Raw genomic sequence first — 26,267 nt, 5'->3', positions numbered from 1 at the left:
GCTCTGCAACCTCCAAGTGTCACCCACTCTTTCTATTATTTCACAGTATTTTGCCCAGCCACCCCCCATATTAAGTATTTTTGTGGCTTTAGCCTCCATCGGTGATAACCACCTCGGAGTCTTGTTTTCAAATAAGTCCTTGTATTTAGTCCAGACAGAAAACAGAGATTTCCTTACAATATGGTTTTTAAACAACTTATGAGACTTTACCTTGTCGTACCACAAATATGCATGCCACCCAAAAGCATTGTTGAACCCTTCCAGATCTAGGACATCAGTGTTTTCTAGCAAAAACCAATCTTTCAGCCAGCAGAGGGATGCAGCTTCATAATACAACCTTAAGTCCGGCAGGGCAAAACCCCCTCTTTCCTTTGCATCTGTTAATATTTTAAATTTTATTCGGGGCTTTTTGCCCTGCCAGACAAACTTCATAATGTCCCTCTGCCACTTTCCAAAACATTCCACTCTGTCCACGATCTGTAGGGTCTGGAACAGAAACAGCATTTTTGGCAATACATTCATCTTTACTGCTACAATTCTTCCCAACAAGGAAAGTTTCAATCTTGACCAGATTTCTAGATCCTTTTTAATTTCAGACCAACATTTTTCATAATTATCTTTAAACAGATTCAAATTTTTCCCAGTCAAGTTGACCCCCAGGTATTTCACTTTATTAACAACATTTAGTTCTGTTTCCTTCTGAAACCCATCTATTTCTAAAGGTGTCAAGTTTTTTGCCAAAACCTTAGTTTTTTGTTTGTTTAACTTGAATCCCGCCACCCGACCAAACTCAGAAATTAATTCCAATACTCTTTTTGTGCTGGACACCGGCTCCTGTAATGTCAAAACCAAGTCATCTGCAAAGGCCTTCAGTTTATATTGTTTTCCTCCGACCTGTATTCCTTCCACCTGCTGATCCTTCCTGATCAAATTTAGCAAAACCTCAAGGACAGAAATAAATAGCAAGGGTGATAGGGGGCACCCCTGTCGTGTTCCTTTTTCAATTTTAAACTCTTCTGTCACCACATTGTTTACTATCAATTTAGCCTTTTGTTCTGAATATATTGCATCTATGCCATTTTGGAACGCCCTTCCCACTCCCATCCCTTCCAAATTCTTCTTCATAAATTTCCAAGATATATTGTCAAAGGCCTTCTCCGCGTCTATAAATATCAAAACTGCTTTTGTATTCAAATTTGTCTGTAGAAGTTCCAGAACGTCAACAATGTTCCTAGTATTATCTGACAAATGCCTGCCAGGGAGAAAGCCTGCTTGGTCTTTATGAATAACTCCATTTAAGACTTTTTTCAATCTATTTGCCAAAATGTCAGCAAAAATCTTGTAATCCACGTTTAGGAGTGAGATGGGACGGTAGTTCTTAAGTTGAGTCTTTTCAGATTCCAATTTTGGTATCAAAGTGATGAATGCCTCTTTCCACGATTCTGGTGCCCCCTTCCCTTCCATAATTTGATTACATACCTCCATCAATGGCTGAGTCAGGTATTCCTTCAATATCTTATAGTATTTGGAGGTAAGTCCATCTGGGCCCGGGGATTTGCCTAGTTGCATGTTCTGAATGGCATTTTCGATTTCCTGTTGGGTTATTTTATAATTCAGGTCAGTTTGTTTGTCTTGTGTTAGTTTTTGTAGGCCATAGCTTTTTAAAAATTTATTTATTTCAGTCTCCACTTGGGGTCCTTGGGAAAACAATTTTTTAAAATATCTCTGGAAACACTTTCTAATTTCCTCTGGTTTCTGAATACATTCTCCTTCAACCTCTAGATTGGTAACAAAGTTCAGTTTTTGTCTCTTTTTCAGCTGCCATGATAGCAGCTTCCCACATTTATTTGCCGATTCAAATGATCTTTGTTTCATCTGTTTGATTTTCCATTCAACTTCTTGATTTATCAGTTTTGCATATTGTGCTTGATGGAATTTTATTTCTCTCAAAACTTCTTTTGATTTTGGATTTAGTCTCAACTTTTTCTCTCCGTCTTTTATCCTTTCCAAGATCTTGTCCTTTTTACCGTTCCAGAGTTTTTTCTTAATAGAATTCTGCTGTATCAGAAACCCTCTCATAACAGCTTTGCTTGCGTCCCAGATTGTTTTTTTTTCCACCGAAGTGTTCAAATTTAGTTCAAAGTAGTCTTTCATCGTCTTTTGGGCCTTCTTCACTATCTCCTGGTCTCTAAACAATGCATCATTCATTCTCCATCTGAAGGATCCAGCTGGTGTAAGTCTCAAGTCCATTTTCAAGGGGTTATGGTCGGAGCAAGTTTTAGGGCAGATCTCTACTTTTTTGGTCTTGGGTGCCAGTCCTCTAGATATCCAGATTTGGTCGATTCTTGTCCAGGATAGGTGGGCCTCAGAAAAGAATGTTCCCTCTCTACCTAGGGGGTTCTTTGTCCTCCAGATATCAATCAAGTCCATATTGTCTGTGAGTTCAAAAAAAGTCTTTGGTAGTCTGCCATCTTTAGTCACATTTTGATTTTGTGACTTATCCATGTGTGTGGAGACAACCCCATTCATATCTCCCATCAGAATGATGTTATTATAGTCCATATGGTCCAGCATTGTCTCATGCAGCTTCCCATAAAATTCAGATTTCCCCTCATTTGGTGCATAAATTCCAATTATCAAAAATTTTTCTCCTTGTGATTGTATTTCGATCGCCAAAATTCTTCCTTGTTCATCTTTGAACACAAATTTTGGTGCTAGGCTCTCCTTTGCATATATCACGACTCCCCTTTTCTTTTCTTTAGCTGATGAAATAAATTCTTGGCCTAGTCGCTTGTTTATTAGCACTCTTCTGTGGAGCCTAGTCACATGGGTTTCCTGGAGACAAATGACGTCTAGTTGTTCTTTCCTCAAGATGTGAAAAATCCTTTTCCTTTTTTCAGGGGAATTTGCCCCATGGATATTCCAACTAAAAAGCTGCAGAGACATCCTGGATCAGCTTGTTAGCCGATGGGGTTGTCTCCCTTCTCGTCTATGTCTGGAGGTGGATCTTTTGTACCAGGCGTGGGGGGTGGCCAGGTACCTGCTGTCCCTTTTCGAAGGTCCTCCCCGTGATCGTTTAGGAATTTTTCTTGCTCTTCTGCTGTTCTGATTCTCACCTTCTTCCCTTTCAAATTAAAAGATAATCCTTGGGGGAATTCCCACCTGTAAGGGATTGTGTTGTTTCTTAATAATCTTGCCAGATCCTTGTATGTAGTTCTTAAGTCCAACAATTGTTTTGGTATGTCTCTGAAGATTTCTGCTGTCTTTCCCTGTATCACCAATGGGTTTTTAAAATGTAGGCCAAGTATGTTGTCTTTTTCTTGCTTGTATCTCAATATGATCAAGCAATCCCTTGGTTTATCTTTCTTGGCCACTCTTCCCAATCTAAAAGCGGTGACGATTTTGAAGTCTTTCTCTTCTGCCAAACCCCAGAACTTGGATATTTCTGCAGTCAAAAAGCCAGCCAAATCTTCCTTTTCTAGTTCTGGAATATTTCTAATCCTAAGATTACTTTCCCGGTTTTTCAGCTCCGCCATAGACAGATAGGCCTGTTGTTCAGTGACCTGTCTACTCAGTGGTCTTACTTCCCCTCTTAATTCCTCAATCCTTTTTTTGTTTTGGTCTGCTTTCGTGTTTGCGTCCTCAGCTAATTTTCGGTTCTCTGATATAGTCTTTTCAAAATTTCCTATCGCCTGTGTGTTTTGAGCAACTTGGTCTGTCAACTTATTAATCGTTGCTGTAACCTGGTCAAATTTAGCCGCTTGTTCATCAGCTTTCTTATTTAATGCTGCCAGTTGATCCAATATTTCTTTAGAAATAGGGTCTAATCCTCCTGCAGCCATATCCTCCAAAACTGGCTGTTTAAATTGTCCTTCTTGCAGACCTGTCACAATTGGAACAGATGATCTACGTGGCTGCACAGGCAAAGTTGATTGCAATAGTTCAGTTTGTTTTGCTTTCTTGGCAGCCCTTGTTTTTCCTGCCACACTCATTCCACAACTGTCTAGGTTTCAAGGTCAAATTGTAAATCCCATGGGAAAAGCAATCATCCAGACAAAAAGATTTCCAAAACAACCAGCAGTTCTCAGAGGTTTATATTTCCACAATCCAGCAGGGGGAGCTCCCCAAAAGTTTCCACCATTTAATTCCCAAATATGGTAAAATCCAAAATAAGGGGGGGAAACCCTCTAAATTCACTTTAAACTGCAGATGATAAAGGTTCTTTGCGAAGGTGTGAACAACAGTTCCTTTTTTGTAACTGCAAAGTAGCCCAATGTAACTTTATGTCTCTATACACAGTTGCCACAGTCTGATGTTACTTTGTATCCAGGCAGCCCGTGAGCTGGGGCTTATAACTTTATAATCCACAAAATATAGAGAGGTATAGCACAGTCTCACAATCAAATCCAAACTTGCAGGGTAAGTTCCAACTTCTTTTAAACTCCTTTCAACGCTTCCGCTTTAAAAAAACTTTGCTCAGTACTTTAAACAGGGACGGAAGACTGACTTCCTTTTTAGCGTCTCCCGCTTTCAGCCGAAATTCACCAATTTGATGTCCAAATAAAGCCTCAAATTTCTTACTCACGAGTTTGTTGTTTCCAATCAAATGTTCAAAGAAGAAAGGTCAGCGCTCATCAGCAGCAGCCGCGCGGCTTCGCTTCCGCGGAAAGAGCGATGGATTCACAGCACCGCTACCCCCTCCACGTTCCGGAGCCCCTTACGGGGTCCCTTCTGCGTATCCGAGGTCGCTCCTGGTGCCCGCCGAATCCCACGGCCACGGGCTCACTCTACCCGTGGTTTTCCAGCAACATTTTGTATCCCTAGAAGACCTTAAAGCTTGGCATAGTACAATGGGACCCTATTCTCTCCCTTCCCTTTTGACCTGCTTGCTACTGGGCTGAGGACAACAATAAAGTCTCCCAGAAGGAGAAAAACTTGTAATTCTTTGGCATATTTATTGGGGCTATTGGGTTTCTTTCTCTTTTCTTGACTCAGGGAATTTCAACATCAGATTTATTATTAGAGTTGATAAATAATAAAAATTATATACCACTTACTGTACTAAAACCTCCAAGCAAAAAATTCCAAACACACCACACATTAAATATATCAGTAATAGACAGTTAAAACAGATAGTTAAAACATTAAAAAAATTAAACTCAACCATAAGCAAAATAAGAATTTATATAAAATATTTGTATACTGCAATATCATAAAAATATATCCAAGCAGTTTACAGCAGTAAAAACATAAAATCAATAGTCTGCAAACACACAGTGTTGTTTAATGTTCCTGCAAATGGCAAATGAACCAGGATGAAAATTGATTTGCATACACAAATTTTCAGGGAGATTAAACAGCACCAGTTACTTATTGAGCTTTCTGATTTGCCACATAGATTATATGACGTTGCATCAAGCAAATTTGTACCCCACACTCCCCAGTCCATTTTCTCATCACTTTCATTATTGCAAAAAAGGGTCCGCTTTTTGTGTGTGGTGAGGGAAGCACGTTTTCACACAACAATGATAAATAAACTTTTAATAGAACAACCTGAGTTTATATACACAGAAACACATATACTTTTTATTATTTATTTTTTTAAAAGGTTATACAAGATTCTGCAAAATACCGGTATGTTATGAAACAGGATCTGGTGACAATATATGTAGTTTGTATATAAATACTGACAGAAAGGGAAACTAAATGAACTATGGTTATGTGAATGCATGGAAGGTAGCGACTAGAACTGCATTTTGATGGCAGAAAGTGGTTCTGTTGCACAGGAATGCCAAGCCCACTCTAACTGTGGAGCCTGGATGCTATGGGATATCCAGCCTGTAATGATGGTGATGATGATGTTGATGATGTTGATGATAATGGTAAGAGCTGTTTTGACAGTGGAATGGCCTCCATCGGAAAGTGGTGGACTCTCCATCCTTGGAGGTTTTTAAGCAGAGGTTGGATGGCCACCTGTCCTAATGCTTCAGTTGAGATTCCTACATTGCAGGGGGTTGGACTAGATGACCCTCGGAGGTCCCTTCCAAATTCTAAGGGCAACGAGGCCCAGTTTAAACTTACGAGCACTCTTACTTTTTGCCGTGAAGCTACAAAGCCCCGCTGGACGAAGCGGGAGACGGTCAACCAAACCCCAACACCAACGTGCCGCTTCCCCTCCAACAGAGCACGGGCGGCCAGCACCTGGCGCTGAAGGAAAGGCCTCCTTCCGCCCCTCCCTCCCCGGTTTCGTTTTTCCCGCCGGCTTGTCACCATGGCAACAAGCCCAAGCAAGGCCTGGCCTGGCGGGCCGCGCAGGCGCACCCGCGGCGCTTCTTTTGTTCGGAGGCCGCTCCTCTTGGCTTCGCCTCGCCTTTTCAAGAAGCCGCCGCCTGGAAGGCGGGACGGGCCCTCCCATCCCTCGGGCCTTCCCCAATGCCGGCCGGGCCCGGCGCGGAGAGGAGGTCCGGGAGCGCCGGATGGGGGGTTTCTCCGCCCCGCCGCCGCCGCCTCAGAAGCCGACCGTGACGAGGTGGGTTCGCTTCCGCCGCTTCGCAGGATATACTCCCGCGGCGTCTACCTCCCCCCCGCCACAACCGGAGGGGGCGGCTCCCCGAGGCGAGGCTCTCCCCAGCCAGCCTCGCAGCTCCCCCGCTTCCGCTTCCTCGGTTTTCGGAGCCCTGAGTTGCACCTCTCCTCCCCCACCACCTATAAGCTTTTCTCCCACCCCACAGACGGCTTCCTCCGCTGCCCCTGTGCGCTTCTCAGGTGGCCTTCAGGGATGCTGCTGTGTGGGTCACTCACACGCTGGCTGGCCACCTGTCATGGATGCTCGGGTTGCGAGTCCTGCATTGCAGGGGGTTGGACTAGATGACCCTGGGGGTTCCCTTTCAAACTCAACGATGCTATGATTCCATGACCCACCCACTCATCTTCCAGGCTGCTTCCCCATATAGGTAGGGTTTACCTTTAGTTCCTAGGCAGCGTCTCACTCCAAACAGGGGAACCCTCGCCCCTTCAGTGATATGCTCAAAAAAGCTTGGGGTGGGGGGAAACAAACCCAAACTAAATCGGGAAATCTGGAGACAAGAGGATGAGGGTTCCTCTCCTCCTTCTGAAGAGGCACGGTGGCTGCTTGGACTCATGCACTTTGGCAATCGGGTGCTTCAGGCTTTTTGTGTTGTTTCAGAGAATTGGCCACCAGATGACAGTGGAAAGATAGAAGCTGTGGAAAGCAAAAACCTTTTCAGACAACTTAACACTCCTAAAATACTGTCTCCTGTCTGATCAGAAGGTACTTTGTCACCTGCCTTTGTCAAGATGCAAGGGATGTAAGTTGCATTAAACTTGCATTAAATCCATTTAGTGTGGATAACATAGGTATTTAGGGGATGTTTTCTACGGACAAATAAAAATGCTGTGTAATCCTTTATGTGATGAAATGATAGGAGGGGGTACCTTTTTGTATTATTTGCAAAAATATCCAAGCACTGAATATGCAGTGCACTCTAAGGCAGGGGTGGGGAACCTTTTTGAGCATGAGGGTTCCCTCCCCTCATGGGTGAGGCTCTTGTGCTGGTAATGGGCAGAGTAACAAATATAAATTTACCTTTCTGCAGTAGACTAGTTTATTCACATAAAAACATGCAGTTCTAAGAATTTTGTTGGAGTAGAAAACCTATAACTGCCTTGAAAAAAATAACTGATAATTACTATTTCTTTAAACTTTAACACCTATGCATTTCTAGAGAAGCCAAGATAAATGTTATGGGTGATATCCAACTAAGTCATACTCAGAATAGACCTATTGAAATTAATGGACTTGATTAATTTCACTCTACTCGGAGGCCATGTACAATGTAGCCTTTGCGAATCACAGGGCTCATTTTCTTACAGTGTTCCTTTATACATAGTGGTTTGCAATTGTACACACCTTCCTGTGATAGTGTCATCTAAAATGACAGCTCCTATCTGTGTTGTCTGTACATGTTTTCAAACTAGAGTGCAAACTATTCCCTTCCCCTCATTTGGTATTTCCACAGACTTTAGAAAGAGAGGGTCTGGAAACTGGTATATTGATGTACAGATGATATATGGTACACAGAGGCAGCTAATAGTGGCCACTATTGAAAAACAATGGGTTGTATTCAATGAAGTAGCCCTGCTCAGAGTAGCCCTAAAGAAATTAATCGACCTAACTTAGTCAATATTCATTAATTTCAGTGGTTCTCATCTGCACTTAAGTTATTTGTCAGCAGGACAGAGAGAAGGACCTCTCTAGAAGATCTCAATGCCTAGACAGGCTTGCAAGGAACAAGATGGTCCTCCAGCTAGCTGTTGAGAAGCCCTTGGACATACTTGGGAGTTATTTCTTACATGCTAGCAATTTAAAGTCATCTAAAAGCTATAGACAACTCTTTGTGTTTGTGGTTTTTCATCAACTCTGATAATTTAACTATTTTTTTACAGTTTATGAAGGAAATGGGCTTAGGTAAGGAAATTGATTCAAACAAGATCAGTTTTTACTTTTGCGTATTTGACAGCTCACAGCTTTACTGGCAGTGTCAAAAGCCTGATTTTATTTGTATCTCACTAATGGCTATGGGAAGTGTGTTCTGCTTAAGTTAAAGCTTTTCCTTTACATGTTCACTGATTATACTTGTGCTTTTAAAAACAACTTGCATCTGCCCAATTCTGCCAGTAATTTTTCCTGTAGTCTAGCAGAAGCTTTTTAACTTCAGAACCAATCGCGCTAACATTAGACATGTTAAAAGTCCCATGATTTCAGTGGGAGATAAGCACACATTTTGTTCTCATGTTGAGATAAATTAGATTTAGAAATGCTTAATCTGGATAGAATTGTACCACTGTTTGACAATTTTAATGATGAGTTACCATGGCCTCCCAATAGGGTTAGTGACTGCACTGGTGGGATTTAGCAGCACTGAAGTATTGTGCTTACTCAAATAAGTAGCTATGACCTAAGACACAGGGAGTACACATCTTGGGTAAGCATATGTGGTATTATTACATAATAGCTTTTCTTCTTGAATCCTTTGCTCTGGAAAAAAACATGTTTTTCATTTGTTGATATTTGTGTTTGTGCTTGTGGTATTAGAGCTCTTGAGGCTAAATGTTGTGCTTGCTTAACCTAGTTTTGTTTGACAGAGCTATTAGAAAATAAATAAAAAGTGAGTGTTTTCACATATACATTGTTTTTGCTAATTAATAACAAAAATTAGTTATCTGGTTTTGGTTTCTGCCTTGATTTTTTTTTTTACTGTTATTCACATAATAGCAGCAATAAAACTGATTAGCTTCCTAGCTGATTATGTGGAGCTAATTATTTTTTTCTTCTGCACTGTTCCCTTGACTCTTGGTGCTTAGAAAGAACTTATTGTTTCTAGCAAGCTTTCATCCCAGTTAGTAAAAATTGGGCCCCTGGCCTGTGGGATAATTAATCCCAGGGTGATATATACAAGCAATATATATAAGGTGATACATACAATTGCTTTTGAAGCAATTTTCTTTCCCTTCTTTCTCTTATCAACAGTTTCTGTAAAGTCCTTTATGGTAGCAAGGGAATATATAAACAAGTGACGCAATGCTTCAAATTTCAGAATTGGCTGGATGCAACCAAAGTTCTGAAGTGCATTGTTAGCTCTCTCTTTTTAATCCATTTTTTAAAAAGTTGCAGGTTAGTTCTGTATGCAGTTGACTGTTCTCATTTTAATATGTTTGAACTGCATAATTATCTCAAAGAGATTTCTTTTTTAAATTTTTATTTATAAAGTACAAAAGTACAAAATACAGAACTGAAAAACAAAAGAAAAAAATGAAAGAAAAATAAAGAAAAAAGAGAGACTGATATTTGATCACTATCCTGTTTAGGTATAAGTGTAATATATGCAATGACCCAATAATTTCAGTTGTTTATAATCCCAGTGTCTTTGCTGGCCGGTCAAATATAAGCATTTAGCTGACACACTATTTTCCAGTCTTATTTGCTGTTCAAGCTTAGGTCTTGGGCAGGAGTTTTCTTGCTTGCATAAAACGAATAGATATCTCCTCCTAAGGTTCTGTGAATATAGTTACTGTATTCCAAAGAGAGTAGGCTATGGTGAATACAGTGGCAACTATGTGCTTTATCAGCTGTAGAAAAGGAGCAGCCGGAAGGTCAAATAAAACAGTGCAGTAAAGTTCACTTCTGTAGTGTGTAGAAGAGTCACAATTTCAGCCAGTAGGAGTTCAGACTAGGACTGGGGAGACACAAGTTAAAATCCCCACTGTGCCATTAAGCTCTTTCTGAGTTGCCTTGAGCCAACCACTAGCTTATTTTACTGCCCAGGGCAGCAGACACTAATAAAAAGACAATTAACAACAAAATAAAAACATATTTAAAACATGCATCGTCTTGTACCATCTTTGCTGTGAGTCCTGGAAGACCCGCTCCATGCCTTGCAGATCTTTTCCCACCTGGCCTGGGAGAGCAGGGCCCTGACTGATTCCAGCTACAAAACCTGAGGCTATTGAACAGACTCTTGGGCTGGGGGGTTTAGGGAGTTTTGTTGGTTTTTTCAGCTATTGCTGTTAATTATTTGTATCTTTATTTTAGATCTTATGATTTATGTGGAAATTGTTTGATTTGGTTGTGTATTTTTATATTTATTTAGTGTTTATGACTACTTTATTATGTTGTAATTATTTATTTTTTCCACTTTGTAAGACGTCTTGAGCATGGGTTGAACTATGGAAAGGCGGTATGCAAATAAAATTATGTATGTATGCAGTCATTTGTTTTCTGAGGCTAACTTGGCTAATACCTGCTCTGTGTTTTATCTGCTGCTGACTCAAATTACTGGTGACGTTTTGGTTTTATTGTATATTTTACTGCTTTATTTCTTATACCACCCAGGAATGTATTGAATGAAGGGCAGTATACAAATGTTTTTAAAATAGAAGAGAATGAATTAATGCATTTACCAAAGGGATGCCTTACAAACTTGCCTTATCAGATGCTGGCAGCTGCAGTTTTAAAAAAACAAAAACAAAATACCAGCCTGTTATTTAAGCAGCTGCCTAGTAGCCATGAGGTGAGTTAGTGGCTTAGTGGAAAAGGGAGGACCTTTTTTTTGCCCAACAGACTGCTGGAAGAGGGTCTGAGCTCTCCATCGCTCCTGTGCCAGCCCCCAACAGGCAAGTAACATTTATAGGGATATATACGAGGTTGCTTTTACCATGCTCAGCCTAGTTAACTTAGCTTTATCTTCCAAATTCTGTGTTTAAAAAGTCACAGGAGGAAGCAAAACAGTCTAGAGACATAGTACGAAAACATAATCTGTTTTAATATAAATATTATATTATAAATATTAGAGTGTGAAACTATAATCACTGTTCCAAAGTGGTAAACTTCATTTACCTCTTAAGAATAAAGGGGTGCTTTCTAGATAAGAAAGGCATTCTTATTTCAAAATGGTTAACTTCATTTTCCTTTTCATTATTAACTTTCAATACAAGTGTTCATCAAGAAATGCTTGTTGGATACCTAAAATTACTGAATTAAGGTATGTATCTTAACTGGCAGTTTTGAATTAATTAACTTCAAAAATAACAAGGAAGAATACTGCATTGCAATGACTTACTATGACCTGTTTGTTTAAAACCTATTTATAATATAGGCCAGGCCCAAGAAAGCAGTATTTGGGATAATTATCTACATAGCACATTTAGTGTTCCGCATGTAGGTTGAAGAGAAAGTAGGCTGCTACTGGCTCCTCCCAGATTACCATTTACAAATCCAATTAACAACAGTGGAAACTGCAGCACCCAGCAGAACCCTTCTGTATTTCTACACTGTGCTGTTCTTGTGATTGGTCAAAACTGGTAGTAATGAAAGGATCAACTATAACCAATTCTTTTTACTGGGTTACAGGTAAGGCTAGCAAGCTGCAATTACTGTGAATGATCTGCTTGTAAAATAAGAGGTTAACTGTAATTCTGGGCATTTGAAATGTTCAAATACAAGAGAACTGTAAGCATAGAGGACAGTTCTAAAACAAGTTTTATGATAAAGCTATTTAATACATTTAATCGTAGAACATAATTATTTTAATTCCCCTGGAAAAGGTGGAAAATGTCAGCTTTTTTGTTTGTTTTTGAAGCAGTTAATGTATTCAGTTTTCCACACTCTTTTGTTACAGTTTTCTGTGTTAATTACTGGCTGGAAGCCTGTTCAAGATACTGTAAAATATTTGAAAATTGTTATGTTGCGTCCTGCCATAATGATACTGACAGTGGATTACTTACTGCTAATTAATTTCTGTCATTTAGCATTCAAGTTCTTGCTGTTAATACATGGCAGTTTGAAACACTGAACTATCATAGAACACCACGTATCACCAATTAAATTGCATGTCTTTATTCCTTTTGTCTGCATTTGGTGCATATAAGCAGCCCTGGCTCTACCTAAACATGGTGCTTACTGATTAAGTGAAAATCAGTTGTGACTAAAACAGATGGTGAATGGTTTTTCAGCAAATCAAAGACAATTTTCAACTTTTCTTCTGGTCCTTGTCTTACACATAGTGATTATTTTTCTGCCACCATCTTACATGATTAACCTAGATATTTAGTCTTGTACCTTGTCTTTCATCTTATGACAGGGATTGTACTGTGGCTGGAATGTTCCTTTTTTAAAAAAAAGTTGGGTACATAAGCTTCAAGAATTGTAGTTTATGTACTTCCAGTTTTGTAATTGTGAGACTGAGGGGCTATAGCTGTGTATATAGAGCTTGGGCACAATGGTTCTTTTGCTGACCCTCACCTCAACACACCAATATTTCTGCTCTAGAAATGGATTTCTCTGACAGATGTGGCACAACAACTATTAGCAAGCCAAGAAAAGGACTCAGGAAGTTCACGTTCCATTTACGTGTGTCCTAGTGACCTTTTGGCCAGTATTGAGCCAGCTATGATTCTTAAGCTCACTTTAACAGCTGGCAGGCAGCGTTGCAAGCGTGCACCTTTGGCACTTGCCTTATTTAAACTGCTGTTGCTATAGATGTATCACCATCTGTTCTTTCCGTCAGTTGCAGCTGTATTAGCTAATATCTTTTCAGCGAATCTCTCTGGCAGCAGAGTACTGTGCCCCCCTAAAACTCTTTCCTTTGGAAGGCCCTCCAGAGCAACTTGAGAGACTTCTGCTAGAAGGAAAAAATAAGTTGCTGGGGTGAGAAAAGGCCCCCATGGACTCTGGCACTGGCTTCCCATTGCCTGCAGCAGTGGTTTGATTCAGCCCTGGTGAGATGCCTTATGGTGGCTTCCTCCTTCTGCTGCCATGGCTTTGCTTCTCCCCATTTGCCATTGTTTCAGTGTAACTGCCCTTTCCTGCTCTGCTCGTCTACCCAACTGCTTGCTTGGTGAATGGAGCAGCGGACCACACTTTTCTCTAGGAAAGTGGTAGTAGCCGTCTGGGTGCTCCGCTACCAAATGGAAAATGGCGCTGGCAGGAAGTCAGAAAACAACTCTTTTATGTGATCGCACAATGCATAAGTTCCTTTCCCACTTCCTGTCAGTACCATTTGCGAAACAGATGACAAGTAGTTGGTTGCTCAGGCTGCAATAGCAGTAAAACCTCTATCTGAAGCTGTGCAGCTGGATTTTAAATTGCATTCCTTGGAACTTCATCACTTCCAAGCAGTGGTTCTCCTGAGATATTTAACAAAAGCATAGCAAGACCAAAAGCCCATCTGGTCTAGCATCCTGTTGCTACAGTGATGGACCAGATGCCTATGGAAACCTGCAAGCGGGATAAGAGCCCCATAGCACTCTTCCCATTTGTGTCTTCCTTTATTTTACTCAATACAGTATACACACACACAAAATAAACAAATATCGCATTATTCTCTGAACTGTCCTGAGACCTCCGGGTATAGGGAGGTATATAAATTCAATAAATAAATAATAAATAACATCATTTTACATAACCTTAGGGCATTAATGGTCAGGATAGGCTCTCTATAGACATGTTTGTGAAATTAGTGGGAGAGATTTGCTATCAACTTCCCTTATGTAAGAAAAAAAGGGGGACCAGGTTTCATCATTATAACACCTTTTGCTACTGTTCTAAGCCCAGTTAATCGCTCTGAAATAGCCACGTTCCAGATATTTTTGAATCAAACTTCAAGGGGTAGCTCAGCCTGGGATTTCCAAAAATACACTATCACCAAATGTGCAGCCGTCAGTAAAAAGAAAATTGGATCTTTATGTTGAATAGTAAGATCAGAATCTAGATTTAATGAGAGCAGGGCTAAAGCTAGATTTGGCGAGAGAGGTGTAGCAATTTTAGAAATGATACTGAAGACCTTTGTCCAAAATGTGTGGACAAATTTACATTCCCACCAAGCATGAAAATATGTTCCCCTATTCCCACATCCCCTCCCACAAAGAGGGAATAAGGATTTGTTGATTTTTGCTAAGCGAACTGGAGTCCAATGCCACCAGAGGACAACCTACAAAGAAGCTTCTTGAAGGTGAGATGAAATGGTTCTTAAAGGTGGGGTTCTCCATATGCCTTCCGACTCATTATCATTGATTTCTTTCCCTATTACAGTCTCTCATACTATGTGCAAACCTTTTTCATTCCCAATGTAATATTCCATGAGCACACCATAAATCAATGAAACCACACCTTTCATATCACAGTGGGATTCAATACACCTTGTTTCAAATGTCATAAGAGAACAAACAACTGCAAATGAACAATATTGGAGAATCTGGAGCCAGTTGGGGTGCAGATCATTTAGATTTTCCTTCAACCTTTCTTTACCTATTGCTTTGCCTTTATAGAGTGAGTATAAGCCTCTGTTTTTCCATTCTTTGTATGCCAATATTTATCTTCTTGATAAATGGCAGATAAATTTATCTGCCTTGATAAAAGGCAGGATGGTCTAGAAAGGGAGTTACCGTAATGGAGATGTTCCAGGGGCCAACATTTTCCTTTGATTTTTCCATGTCAAGATTGTAGTTTTTTAAAAAGGGGCTCAGTTCCCTTTATCACCGAATCTAATAATTTTAAGAAGGGAAGTGCTCAGAATGCTGGCATGATGGGGGCAAGTTCAGTATGGCCCCAAGGATCTTCTGTTTGGTCCCAATCAGTGGGATTAATGATTTCATTTGAAATGCCACTTTATTTACAACATGCTGTTACATGTGTAGAGTTTGTGTGTTCTTCACACATGACCCTAAAACATGCTTTGAGAGATGGGGACTTTTATAATAATTTAAGAATAGTTTATTATTTATACTCTGCCAATCTGGCTGAGTTTCCACAGCCACTCTGGGCGGCTCCCAATCGAGTGTTAAAAACAATACAGCATTAAATATTAAAAACTTCCCTAAACAGGGCTGCCTTCAGATGTCTTTTAAAAATAGGATATCTGCTTATTTCCTTGACATCTGATGGGAGGGCGTTCCAGAGGGCGGGCACCACTACTGAGAAGGTCCTCTGTCTGGTTCTCTGTAACCTTTTGCAGGAGTCACAACTGAGTGCCGTTCAAAAGATCTGTTTGAACAGTTCATTCATACCACACCAAAGGTTTCTTTGATGCTAAAGAGAAGCATCCATTTATTATATAAACAACAAAAGAAATAACGGTGCAGCATAAATATAAAATCACAGGTGTTTTTGAACCAATGTCTTAACACATCCATACTCTAAAGAAATAAGCGGCCCTAATCTACAATAGAAATAAAGCAGTGGACCAATTGCCCGACTCAGTAAAAGGCAGTTCCCTGTGTTACTTGTTCTTCTATATGCTCGGGTTATTATCTGTTTGATAATGCTTTCCGCTATTTTACCAGGAACAGCCTGTCATTTCCTGGATATTCCCTGGATCCCTTTTAAAAAAAATGGTTCTATATTGGCCACTTTCCAATCCTCAGGTATGGAAGCTGATCTTAGGGATGTGTTACTTTAAGAACTCTGAGGATTTGTTCATTTTTAATTTATTGGTAAGGTGAGAACTGCTTACCACTGTTTGCTTCAGTTCAGGCACAAGAATCTGGCCTACGTTTTCTGCAGTGAAAACAGATGCAAAGAATTCAACCAGTTTCTGATTTTAGAAGTCTGGAACTGAAAGTGAAAATAAATAGCTGTGACTATGGACTGGCCAGTACAGTTAAGCACACTTTAAGCCCATTGAAATCAGTCAGCTTAAGCAGGCTTAACTCTGTGCTGGACTGTAGCCGGTGAGACTTGCATCCCATGATATGACTTGTATGATAAGGCTGCACTGTTTCGTTGCCTAGCTATATTAACAGCAAGGATACTACTGCTTAGTGCTAACAAATAAAATATATAAAATAGATATTTGGAGAGTTAATTAAATTATATGGGTATTAATGGTAAGACAACAAAAATGGATTTTGTGAATTCTTGCAGTAATAAAGAAGAGCCTTGGAGGATAAATACCCACCATTTATTACGCAGTGGCGGGAAGACCTTCATATCCTTGCTACCTATTTGGATGGCTTATATTGAGCTATATGTGTAAACTAAGATGCGTGTATTGAAAGTTATTGTATTGTTTTCCTTTTATTTCCTTTTAATAATTTTTCAATAAAAAAGCAAAAGAAATTACTTTCTTGTGTTTTAAATAGTATCCCATATGACCTATTTTGATTTCTAAGATTGTGTGTAAGCATTTTTTTATACTGTCTGTATGAATCACTGAGAGTAAGTGGAGGTGTGTAGACTTGACCCAACCATGGATGAGTAAAAAAAGAAAGAGGTAATGTGATTTATTTATTGTTTTATTTTCTTACATTTATTTCTGACCTTTCTTCCATCATGCAACCCAAGATAAAGTCTGTGTGGTTTTGAGGTAGTCTCCCAACCAGGCACTGCCCAAACTCAGTCCTGTGTGGCTTCAGCAAGGTGCCATACCATACCCTGAGAACATCATGATTCTTGTCTGTTATATAACATCTCTATTATCATTACCCAAAATGTTAGATATATGGATACGGATTGATACATTGTGGATTTATAATTTGTTGAGATAATCAGTAGGTAACTGAAAATAAATTCAGTAATTTTTCACCAGTTCCATTTTTGGAGGGTAAATTCTGACTCAGATGCCTTTTGCCTGCTAACTAGCACTCTCCTTGTGCGCCAATCCAGCCAGGTGCTCCATGCTTGTGGAAGCAGACTTCTGTGTTGTGCATCCCTTGTAAGATAGAGTTGTCAGCAGCTGGACTGAGGAGGAATGGTGGGGTTCGCCCCCTCCCCGAACCTTCCCAAGAACAGGAGGACAGTATAGATTTATAACAGTGTTTTGCAGAAGGTCATAGTTCAGAGACTGCAGAGGGGAGAAGCTGGGAAATAATGGGAGAGGAACAGCAGGAAGAGGATGCACCAGGGGAGAGACAGCTGACAGACTCAGTGTCTTTAGAAATATTCCTGCCCCCCTCCCCCGGGACCAGGCAGGCATTGAGAGTAGTAGAACAGAAAGCTCAGAGGCAGAAAACTCAGATCAGCCGACGCAGGGATGACGCAGAATAGAAGAGATTGAGGGGGTGTGACTTGGAGTAACGCCATTATCTAAGAGAAACTGCTTTTCTTCGTCTCTCTGTGAATATTGAATAAAATATTTGGTAAGAACTCTTCTTGTTTATCTGCTTCTTGGCTGCCACCGTGGGAGGGATTTGATTTCCTGAAGCCTGACAAGAATTGTGCTTGTGGCAGAGGAATTCAAACCCCAGCCAGGCAGGGGTGGGAGATGATGCAGTGGCATAACCACCACAGCATCCACAGCGGCACTGCTCATGTTGACCCGGGTGGAAGGCAGGGTAGGCAAAAGCCTGCTCTGGACAACACCAATCTGGAGTTGGCATAGTCACTGGGCCTGGTGCTGTTGGGTGAGGGCAGTGGGGCTGGTTGGGGATCCAGGAAAGCCCATACCAGTTCAGCCCCATCCCTGGAGCTTTCCATGGGCTACTGCCAGTGGGAAGCCTGCCAGACATCAGAGCAGCGGCTGGAATGTGGAGCAGGGAGCAGTGCAGTAATCCTGGGCTAGGTGGAGGGAGACCTCCACTCCATCCGCATGCATTCTAACCCAGCAGATCATGGTTTTGGATTGCATTTGCAGCCCGCCCAGTCTAACAGCAGAGCAATGTATGTAGCCCTTTCAAATAACCACAGTTCTACTGATCAGGTCAATGGGTTGTTGAAAGTTCCCTCTTTCCGTGCTTAACAGCAGATCAGTGGAACTTCGTCTATAAAGGCACAATTCGGCTGCTCCTTGCAGATTCTGTTGGATCAGAGAACTGGGACACATGTGGACCTGCTTTGATTGAAATAAATAGAGCAAGGTTACAGCCTTGGTAAAATACGGTAATCTCTCAATTTATAAAGACTGAAGCGGAGTTTCCATTAAGCAATTGAGTCTTGAATTTTGATTTCTGACTCTTTGCTCTTTCAAAAAATACTCTCAAAATTGTTCACTAAATGGATGAGGGATAAAGAAGGAAGTGCTATCAGTAAAGAAGTAGGATTAGAACAGTTGGCCACTTGTGCCCCTGCTCAGAGACTCTTGCCTTAATATATAGGAACCTCTCAGCATCATTTGCCACAGAAGCAGGGGTAATCTAGGATTTAACATATAACCTCTTTAATTATAGGAGTGAATCATTAGTTTAGCCCTGCAGCCTATGCAAAACCAGGAAATTATCTGGCTAGGCATTAAAGTTTAAGACCAATTGTTAAAAACAAAACAAGGAGTAGTGAGTCCATTATGTTGTAATGAAGTAATAAGAGCAATACCAGTGCTGTAATCTTTATCTTGTTTGGATAACTTCAAGAATGATGAAAATAATCTGAAGACTAGATTGTCCAAGAGGGAGAACAGCCACCCGATACAAATTCTGTCCATTAATATGTCCCATTAATTAGTTCCAAGGAAGAGAGCAGCATGTTAGTGAAATGTTTGCTGAATGGTAGCTAGACACAAGCAGTGGAATAATGTTCTATTACAAACCATTTGATAGTATGCTGTTTCTTAAGAATAGCACAATAGGTGCCCTGACCATAAGTGATGTGTTTGTTCATGAGGTAAATAGGTAATGCATATATGTATTTGTATGCTTTATTTCCATTACATGTGTTAAATCAACAATGTGGGGAGGGTGTAGTTCAAAGTGAGGTGACACGTTTCTATTTAACCATGCTCCCGAGATTAATGTTTCTTAACTGTCATGGCAATGGAGGTGCATGTTGCATGGATAAATGTAGTTGATCTGATTAGTCCAATAACCTGACTATCTAGAGCCATGTGGCTTTATTAGCTCTGCAGGAGAATTAGGAACATGGCCTGAAATAACATGGAACATTGTTGTCTAATTATTCAATACCTTCCAAAATTATTTACATAAATACGTAATGAAACATTTGTTGATGCAAACCTTTTGTTGGTAAATATAAATAATATCTGTTTATACTCTTTCTGTTCAAGAAAAAAAAAGACTTTTTGTAACATAAAAAAAGATACTTCATTTTATAATAATAAATAAATGCAACTTTCATTGATACCTTCCTGGCCGCCCCAAGAAAACCATCACTCCTCCATTTCTGAGATTGGGCTGGCACAGTCCATTTTCCAGCCACTGTATGACGTTCATAGAATTGTAGTGCTGGAAGACACCCCAAGGGCCACCTAGTCCAGCCCCATGTAATTCCCAAATCTCAACTAAAGCATCTATGACAGATGGCCATCCAACCTATGCTTAAAAACCTCCACTGAAGGAGGGTTCACCACCTCTTGTGGGAATCTGTTCTACTGTCAAACAGCTCTTACTGTCAGAAAGTTATTCCCGATGTTTAGTCAGAATCTCCTTTCTTATAACTTAAATCCATTTGTTCAAGTGGGAGAAATCAAGCCTGCTCAGTCTTCCATGTGGCAGCCCCTTACATATCTCCTCTCAGTCTCTCCTTTTCCAGACTAAATATACCCAGCTCCTTCAATGGCTCCTCATAAGTCTTGGTTTACGTTGTCTTATGCAGAGTCAGACTACTGGTTTTTCTAGCTGTATTCTGACAAGCAGTGGCTTCCCAAGGTCTCCTGCACAAGCCTTTCCCATCATCATGTACCTGGCCATTTAGGTATTCAAAACGAGAGCTACCTGGACAGTAAGCTGTATGTCCCCCACATCAGTCTTCCCTTGTATTGCCCTGTAGTAGAGGCTGTTAGTTAGTGTTATTGTGTTAGCCCAGGATATTTTGCTGCATGAAGCTGAGTCCAAATGGTGCCTCTCCTATTAGGGCTAACACTTTGCAAAGTCTTGCTGCACCATTCAGGCACTGGTTCCTGCCTGGATCTTTGACTTGCCACTACTGCCACAGTGCTGTCTGAGATAGGTTACTTCACCTTTCTGCATAACACGGCCTGCCCCTGAGCCTTCATGTTCTCCATCTCAAGAAATAAAAAATACCCCTCTCAGACTTTACTACCCATCAGGGTTTTTTGATAACACATGTATTATATTTCAGCTATGCGTGTTTGAAGAAATGTAGCATCTTTGACAACTGTTAGTGAGGATGAAACATCTTTATATATAGATAATAACTGAGCAATGCTACAAGAGGGGGGAATTGTGTTTCCTGACAATTTTTGATGTGGATATGCAAGTGAAGTTCTAAAGAGCTCTTGTTTTCCGTTGTGATTAGTCATCACACTTTCCTTTCTCATATAAATGCAGAGGTTGAGCATTACTCATAGTACAGAAATTGGAACTGGTTTGACAGTAAATTCATCTCTCTCTATATATATATATATATATATTTGAACCAAAACTTTGTAGGTTTCTGGAAGCCATTAAATAGCATTGTCTGTATAAAAGAAAATGCATATTTAGGAGTGAGGGTAGAAGAAAATAAATCCAAATTTCTGTAAATCTTATTTATTTATCCCCTGCATTTCCAAAGTGGCAAACGATACATAGGGCTAGTTTGCATGACCCGGTATGTCTTCTTTTACATAATGGGGCCACACAGATGTGCAGGCTCCTGGAAGGGCGCTCATAGAAACTTTGCACCCCCCCCATCCTTTTTCTTTTTCATTTTTATTATTATTTCTAATATAGAAATAAACAAATATCCATCACCTCCTAGCAACTAAAAAAGAAAGAAAGGAAAAACAACAATAACAACACATTAAATAGTGCTCATAATACGTTTAACATAAAAGTGACTTTTTTTCTATATAACTGAATTCCATTCTACTCCTTACTTCTATTTCTCATCAATTATTCACTGCCATATTATAACAGGTTTTGGTTTTGATATTATTTATTCTATCGGTTTTCCATCAAACTTAAAACTCCTGCTGAAGTTATTCAAATGCTGCTACAGACTTCAAACTGTCATTACTATTTTTCAGATAAATTTTAAAAACTTCCCATTTTGAGATAAATACTTCCTTTGATTTATTTTTTATTCTTTCTGATAAGTTATCTAATTCCGCATATTCAATCATTTTTTGAGTCTACTCTGATCTAGAAGGGACTTCTTTGCTTTTCCAATTTGTCGCAATGAGTATTCTTGCTGCAACCGTAGCATAAGGAAAACGTTCCTTTGCTTCTTTTAGGGATATCCAAATCTGTGATTCCCAGTAGGTAAGCCTCTGGTTTTTTGCTGAAAGATATTTTAAACATTTTTCCAATCCTTTTTCCACCTAGCCATGCTGAGACTGTAGCGAGTTGTCTGAACCAGGGTTTTTGGTTAATCTCTCTCCTAACCATGAGCTGCCATCAAGAAGAAACCATAGTTTGGCTTAATGTGTTGTGCAAATCAGGCCAATGTAAAATATGTAATTATCTTTCCAACCCATTAGAGAACAAACATACTAAAACTCTTTAATCGTAGGTGTATTTTTTCATGGAACTAGTAGTCAGCACTGAGAAATGCACATTAAATACTATTCTGGGTACTTCTACTGATTTTATGCTTTTTAAATCACATGTTCATCCTTCCTTTCCTCCAGAGGAGCTTTCAAGTGCCTCTTGTTCGTTCTCACATGTATGTAAACGTGACAGAGCGGCTCTTAAAGAGAGTCTGCAAACTTGTTGCAATATAATGTGACTCTTTCAGTAGAGAGCAATTGACTGTGTTCTCTGCTATGGGAAAAGCTTCCATGTGCAAATCCTCTGGGGATGTGATGTTTCAGGTGACAGGACCTTTTTTAGATGCATCTAGATCAGATCTAAAATTGGCATAAAATTTGCCTTCTTAAGTTAAGAGACTTTATTGTGCCTTACCATATTTAATTTGGAATCGCAGCTCAAGCCTCACACTTTCTGAACTAGCACAAAAGTGCTTCTTAAGAGTTTAAGAAGGGACAGAGTGGTCATCTACTGCATTAAATTCATTGGCAATAGATTCAGGACTAAGAAAATACTTCTTCCCTTAACGCAATTCATTTACGTGGTTTCACTCAGCAGTTTCTACACATTGCACCATCTTTTGCTTATAGTATTGATATGAGTTTGTAGATGCCATACACCCACAATCATGTTGTTGTTTAGTCGTTTAGTCGTGTCCGACTCTTCGTGACCCCATGGACCAGAGCACGCCAGGCACTTCTGTCTTCCACTGCCTCCCGCAGTTTGGTCAAACTCATGCTAGTAGCTTCGAGAACACTGTCCAACCATCTCGTCCTCTGTCGTCCCCTTCTCCTTGTGCCCTCCATCTTTCCCAATATCAGGGTCTTTTCCAGGGAGTCTTCTCTTCTCATGAGGTGGCCAAAGTATTGGAGCCTCAGCTTCACGATCTGTCCTTCCAGTGAGCACTCAGGGCTGATTTCCTTAAGAATGGATAGGTTTGATCTTTTTGCAGTCCATGGGACTCTCAAGAGTCTCCTCCAGCACCAACCCATAATCATAGCAAGTGTTAAAAGCTAATCAAGCCAGGCTAGCTTCCTGACGAGGTAACCGCCTGGGTGATGTGTCATTAAGAGAACAAAGAAAAGAGTCCTCTCTGCCAGATGACGAATGGGTGGGGCCCCTCATCCAGTGCTTAGACAGTTGGAAGGACAAAGCCTGAGTCTTTGAAGGGAGAGTTGGCTGTGATGTGATCTAGAGGAAAAAGAAGCAGGCTGGAAAGTCAAAAGAGAAAGTCATGGCTGATTTCTGCTGGCATCCAAGGCTGTGGGACCAAGAGCCTTTTGGGGTGTTGATGCTGTGAACTCTCCTTCGTAGGTTCAGGTTATATACGTGTGTTTAAATAAACCTTGTATCAAAAAGGTCTCTGCTGTTCCTCATTCCAAAGGAACAGTCTCTGCTGTCCCTCATTCCAAAGGAAACACAGATCCTGGGTAAGCGCTTGAACCCCCTGGAATCTTGCACTGCTCAGAGATTGGGGTGGTGTGCAACAGTACGTTCTACCTTGGCTTTCCTCCTCTGGCTATTTTTGAAGATATGCAACAAACCACAACTAAGGCTAATGTGGCAAATGTTTCAACAGGTACTGCGATGGCTGCAGGAGTCCTGTTGGAAAATGAATTACCCTACTGTTCTCTGGTATCAAGCAGTGCATATCTTGCAACCATGAGTTCAGGTAAGTGGGCTTTTTGGGGGGAGGAGTTACTTTTAGTAAATTAAAATGTGGGATAAAACAATGAAAAAAACCCCAGGCTATTCTTGCAAATTGTGATGTTGAAAACCAGATATCGCCCAGCCCTAGTCCCACACCCACACATAATTTGGATTTGTATATAAGGAGCAACATTGGTCTTTCCCATAGATGTTCCTGTTTGTGTTTTCCCTGCTTTTAAATTTGTTGATTCTAATCTGTTGAACCTGTGTTGTTGTTTTTAAAAAAAAAACCCTGCCCAAGAGTTGTGTAAAAGTACGCAGTCAAGCAATTGTAAATTTGTTTCTGCAGTTTTCTGGTTTTGTGCAAGTTTAGAGATATAGATATTACCCAATGGAAGAGGTTCCCCCTGTTTCTCCTCCAGTACACTTCATAGGAGGGACTAGGGTGGAAAATCAGCAGCTGCCCCAGACGCAGTGCTGGAATAATAGCAGAATGCAACAGAGGGAGGATATTGACAATGCAGGATAACAAATGACCATTGTCATGACTTGTAATTCTGATTCATCATTTTGGCAGAGTGCTTTTAAGGTCAGTGAATTAAGAAAACAAAAGTTGCAGAATATGATTAGGCCTTTTTTCTCATGTCCGAATCTCATGTCCCTAATTGTCCAAAAAAAAAAAAAATTGATCGGAGACCTGGGATAAGAACTCTCTCCACCTTGCTACCACAGGGAGCTACTTTGGATAGCACTGTGATCGCTATTTGCTGTTGATTCAGCAATATCATGCCAGGCTCTGGGCACCACTAAATATTACAATTAAATGTTTTACATTTTTTTTTAATGAGAGAGAGATTGTTTTTGTTCTGTGGAGAAGTCTGTACCTTTTGGGTTTCTTCGATTATTGTTTCACCTGATTTCTGTTCCTTCAAAAAGGATGGGCAGGGGGAGAAATGACATAAGTACGAGCTCCTGAGGATTGGGCACCAGTATGACTGCTCCAGGTTATGCATGACTTCCTACACATGGCTGTGCTGAGAGGGCCATTTGGGTTGGGAAATGTATAAACTGGGGTGTAGACAAAAAGGAAGTTGAAAGCTATGTAAACCAGTTGGCACAGCTACAAGATTTCCAGTAACTCCATTTGTGAAGTAGTCGAACACCTTTTAAAGTGAATTAAAAGACTTGTCCTGTTTTGCCATTAAATTATAGTTAAGAACCTCAGTTGGACTGAAAGAATATGAGTGACTTCTAGTGGTTTCTGGTGGAAATTGTAAGGTATATTCACAGAAATTCTCTGGTGGTGCAATGTGCTGTGACAGGCATGTACTTAAAAGTGCAGTCTGTTGTGTATCTGCTTATGCATTGGGAAGTCGCGGTGTAGAAATTCCTGCTGGAGACTAAGTAAGCAAATGAATAAATCCATTTTTGGATTGCTGACATATTCTTTGATGTAAAGTGCTCCCAGATACTGGCAGGACCGCTTTGGCTTGCTTTGTTGTTGTTCATACTATGAGGAATTATTTTACCCCTCATCTGTTTCCTTCACCCTTCAAGTAGTATCTATACATTCTTTTACAGATCTCATAAAATAGCAGGATAACTTTTTTTTTTAAGAGTAGTGTTGCTTTTTATTCCTGCTGATAAAATACTTTACAGATCTTAGTGTTTCTTTAGAAAGCTTTATTTCTACACTAGCATTAAAATTAAAAGGCATGATAGTTATTTTGCTGGGGAAATGAGTGTGTTATATAATTTCTCTCCAAGAAAAGGTTAATTCCCCTTTTCATCCTTTTACATAAGGCTCTCCACGCACTTCTGATTTTCATCTTCCAATCCGGCATGGGATGTTCGTTGACACCTTAGTCACGATTTCTTGAATTGTATTAATTTCTGAGGGTGTTTTTTTTAATAAAAAGATAAAGCAGCCTCTTCTTGTCCAGGCTGTTGAGGTCTGTACTTCAAATTCCAGAAACCTTTCCTGTTCATAGTAAACTATTTGGGAGTCCTGCTCCAGTTTGGAATGATCTGCTTCAAGTGATTCTAATCCTCATCGGCAGTGGAACAGTTTGTCCCACACAGAATCAATGTATATAGAATTCAGCTGCCAAAAGGGTAGCTGCCACTAGTGAGTTCATTGTTGGTTTCTATGGAGACAGAGCAGCCTATCCTGAACAGCTATTAGATCATACAGAAAGATGCATGTCTCTGTGCAAGTTCAGTACTGAGCAAGTCAGACTTCTCATTCAGTTTGACTTCCTACAGCATTTCTAAACTGCTACAAGTAGTGGGTGACCATGCAAGGCTCACCCAGAAGACGCTTGACAGTGAATATTTTTAGCAACTTCTTTCAGGGCCGGAGACATTCCTCCTCTGATCCTCTTCTCCGCATACTCCAAAGGCGACGGAGCTCTGTTGTGGAGGTCCTCTCGACTTCTACGCATAGAGTTATGGTGGCCATTTCCTCTGTAAGCCCCGAGGAGCTAAATGCTGCTTTCCATGAGAAAAAAAGTAAAGTATTGGCAATTTCCTTTCTATAAACTGGACTTGGGTTTTATGGCAATGTGTCTAATCTTGTTCTCATAACTAATCATAGATGAAGTTCTTGACTCTTTACTTATCAGTTTATACCATCATAAAAGCTTAATGTTATTTTTCATGGAATTTTAGTTGAGAAAAAAGCA

At 40.3% G+C, this 26,267-nt stretch overlaps 1 protein-coding gene across 4 annotated transcripts in view; it reads left to right on the top strand.

The window, feature by feature from the left end:
- Nucleotides 1–6,319: 6,319 nt before the first annotated feature.
- PTPDC1 (protein tyrosine phosphatase domain containing 1) overlaps nt 6,320–26,267 on the top strand; it is a 31,815-nt gene continuing 11,867 nt past the window's right edge. For 2 of the 4 annotated variants that reach the window (XM_053377760.1, XM_053377758.1), the window contains exon 1: nt 25,065–26,094. In XM_053377760.1, coding sequence (XP_053233735.1) covers nt 25,881–26,094 — 214 coding nt within the window. In that variant the 5' untranslated portion in view covers nt 25,065–25,880. Of the gene's footprint in view, nt 6,530–23,512; nt 23,606–25,064; nt 26,095–26,267 lie in introns of those variants that run through there. The other 2 variants (XM_053377759.1, XM_053377761.1) reach the window with 2 other exon arrangements.

Source organism: Podarcis raffonei, chromosome 2, assembly GCF_027172205.1.
Source record: "Podarcis raffonei isolate rPodRaf1 chromosome 2, rPodRaf1.pri, whole genome shotgun sequence".
NCBI lineage: Eukaryota > Metazoa > Chordata > Lepidosauria > Squamata > Lacertidae > Podarcis > Podarcis raffonei.
The sequence above is the reverse complement of the archived record's forward strand: the minus strand, read 5'-3'. Positions and strand labels throughout refer to the sequence as shown.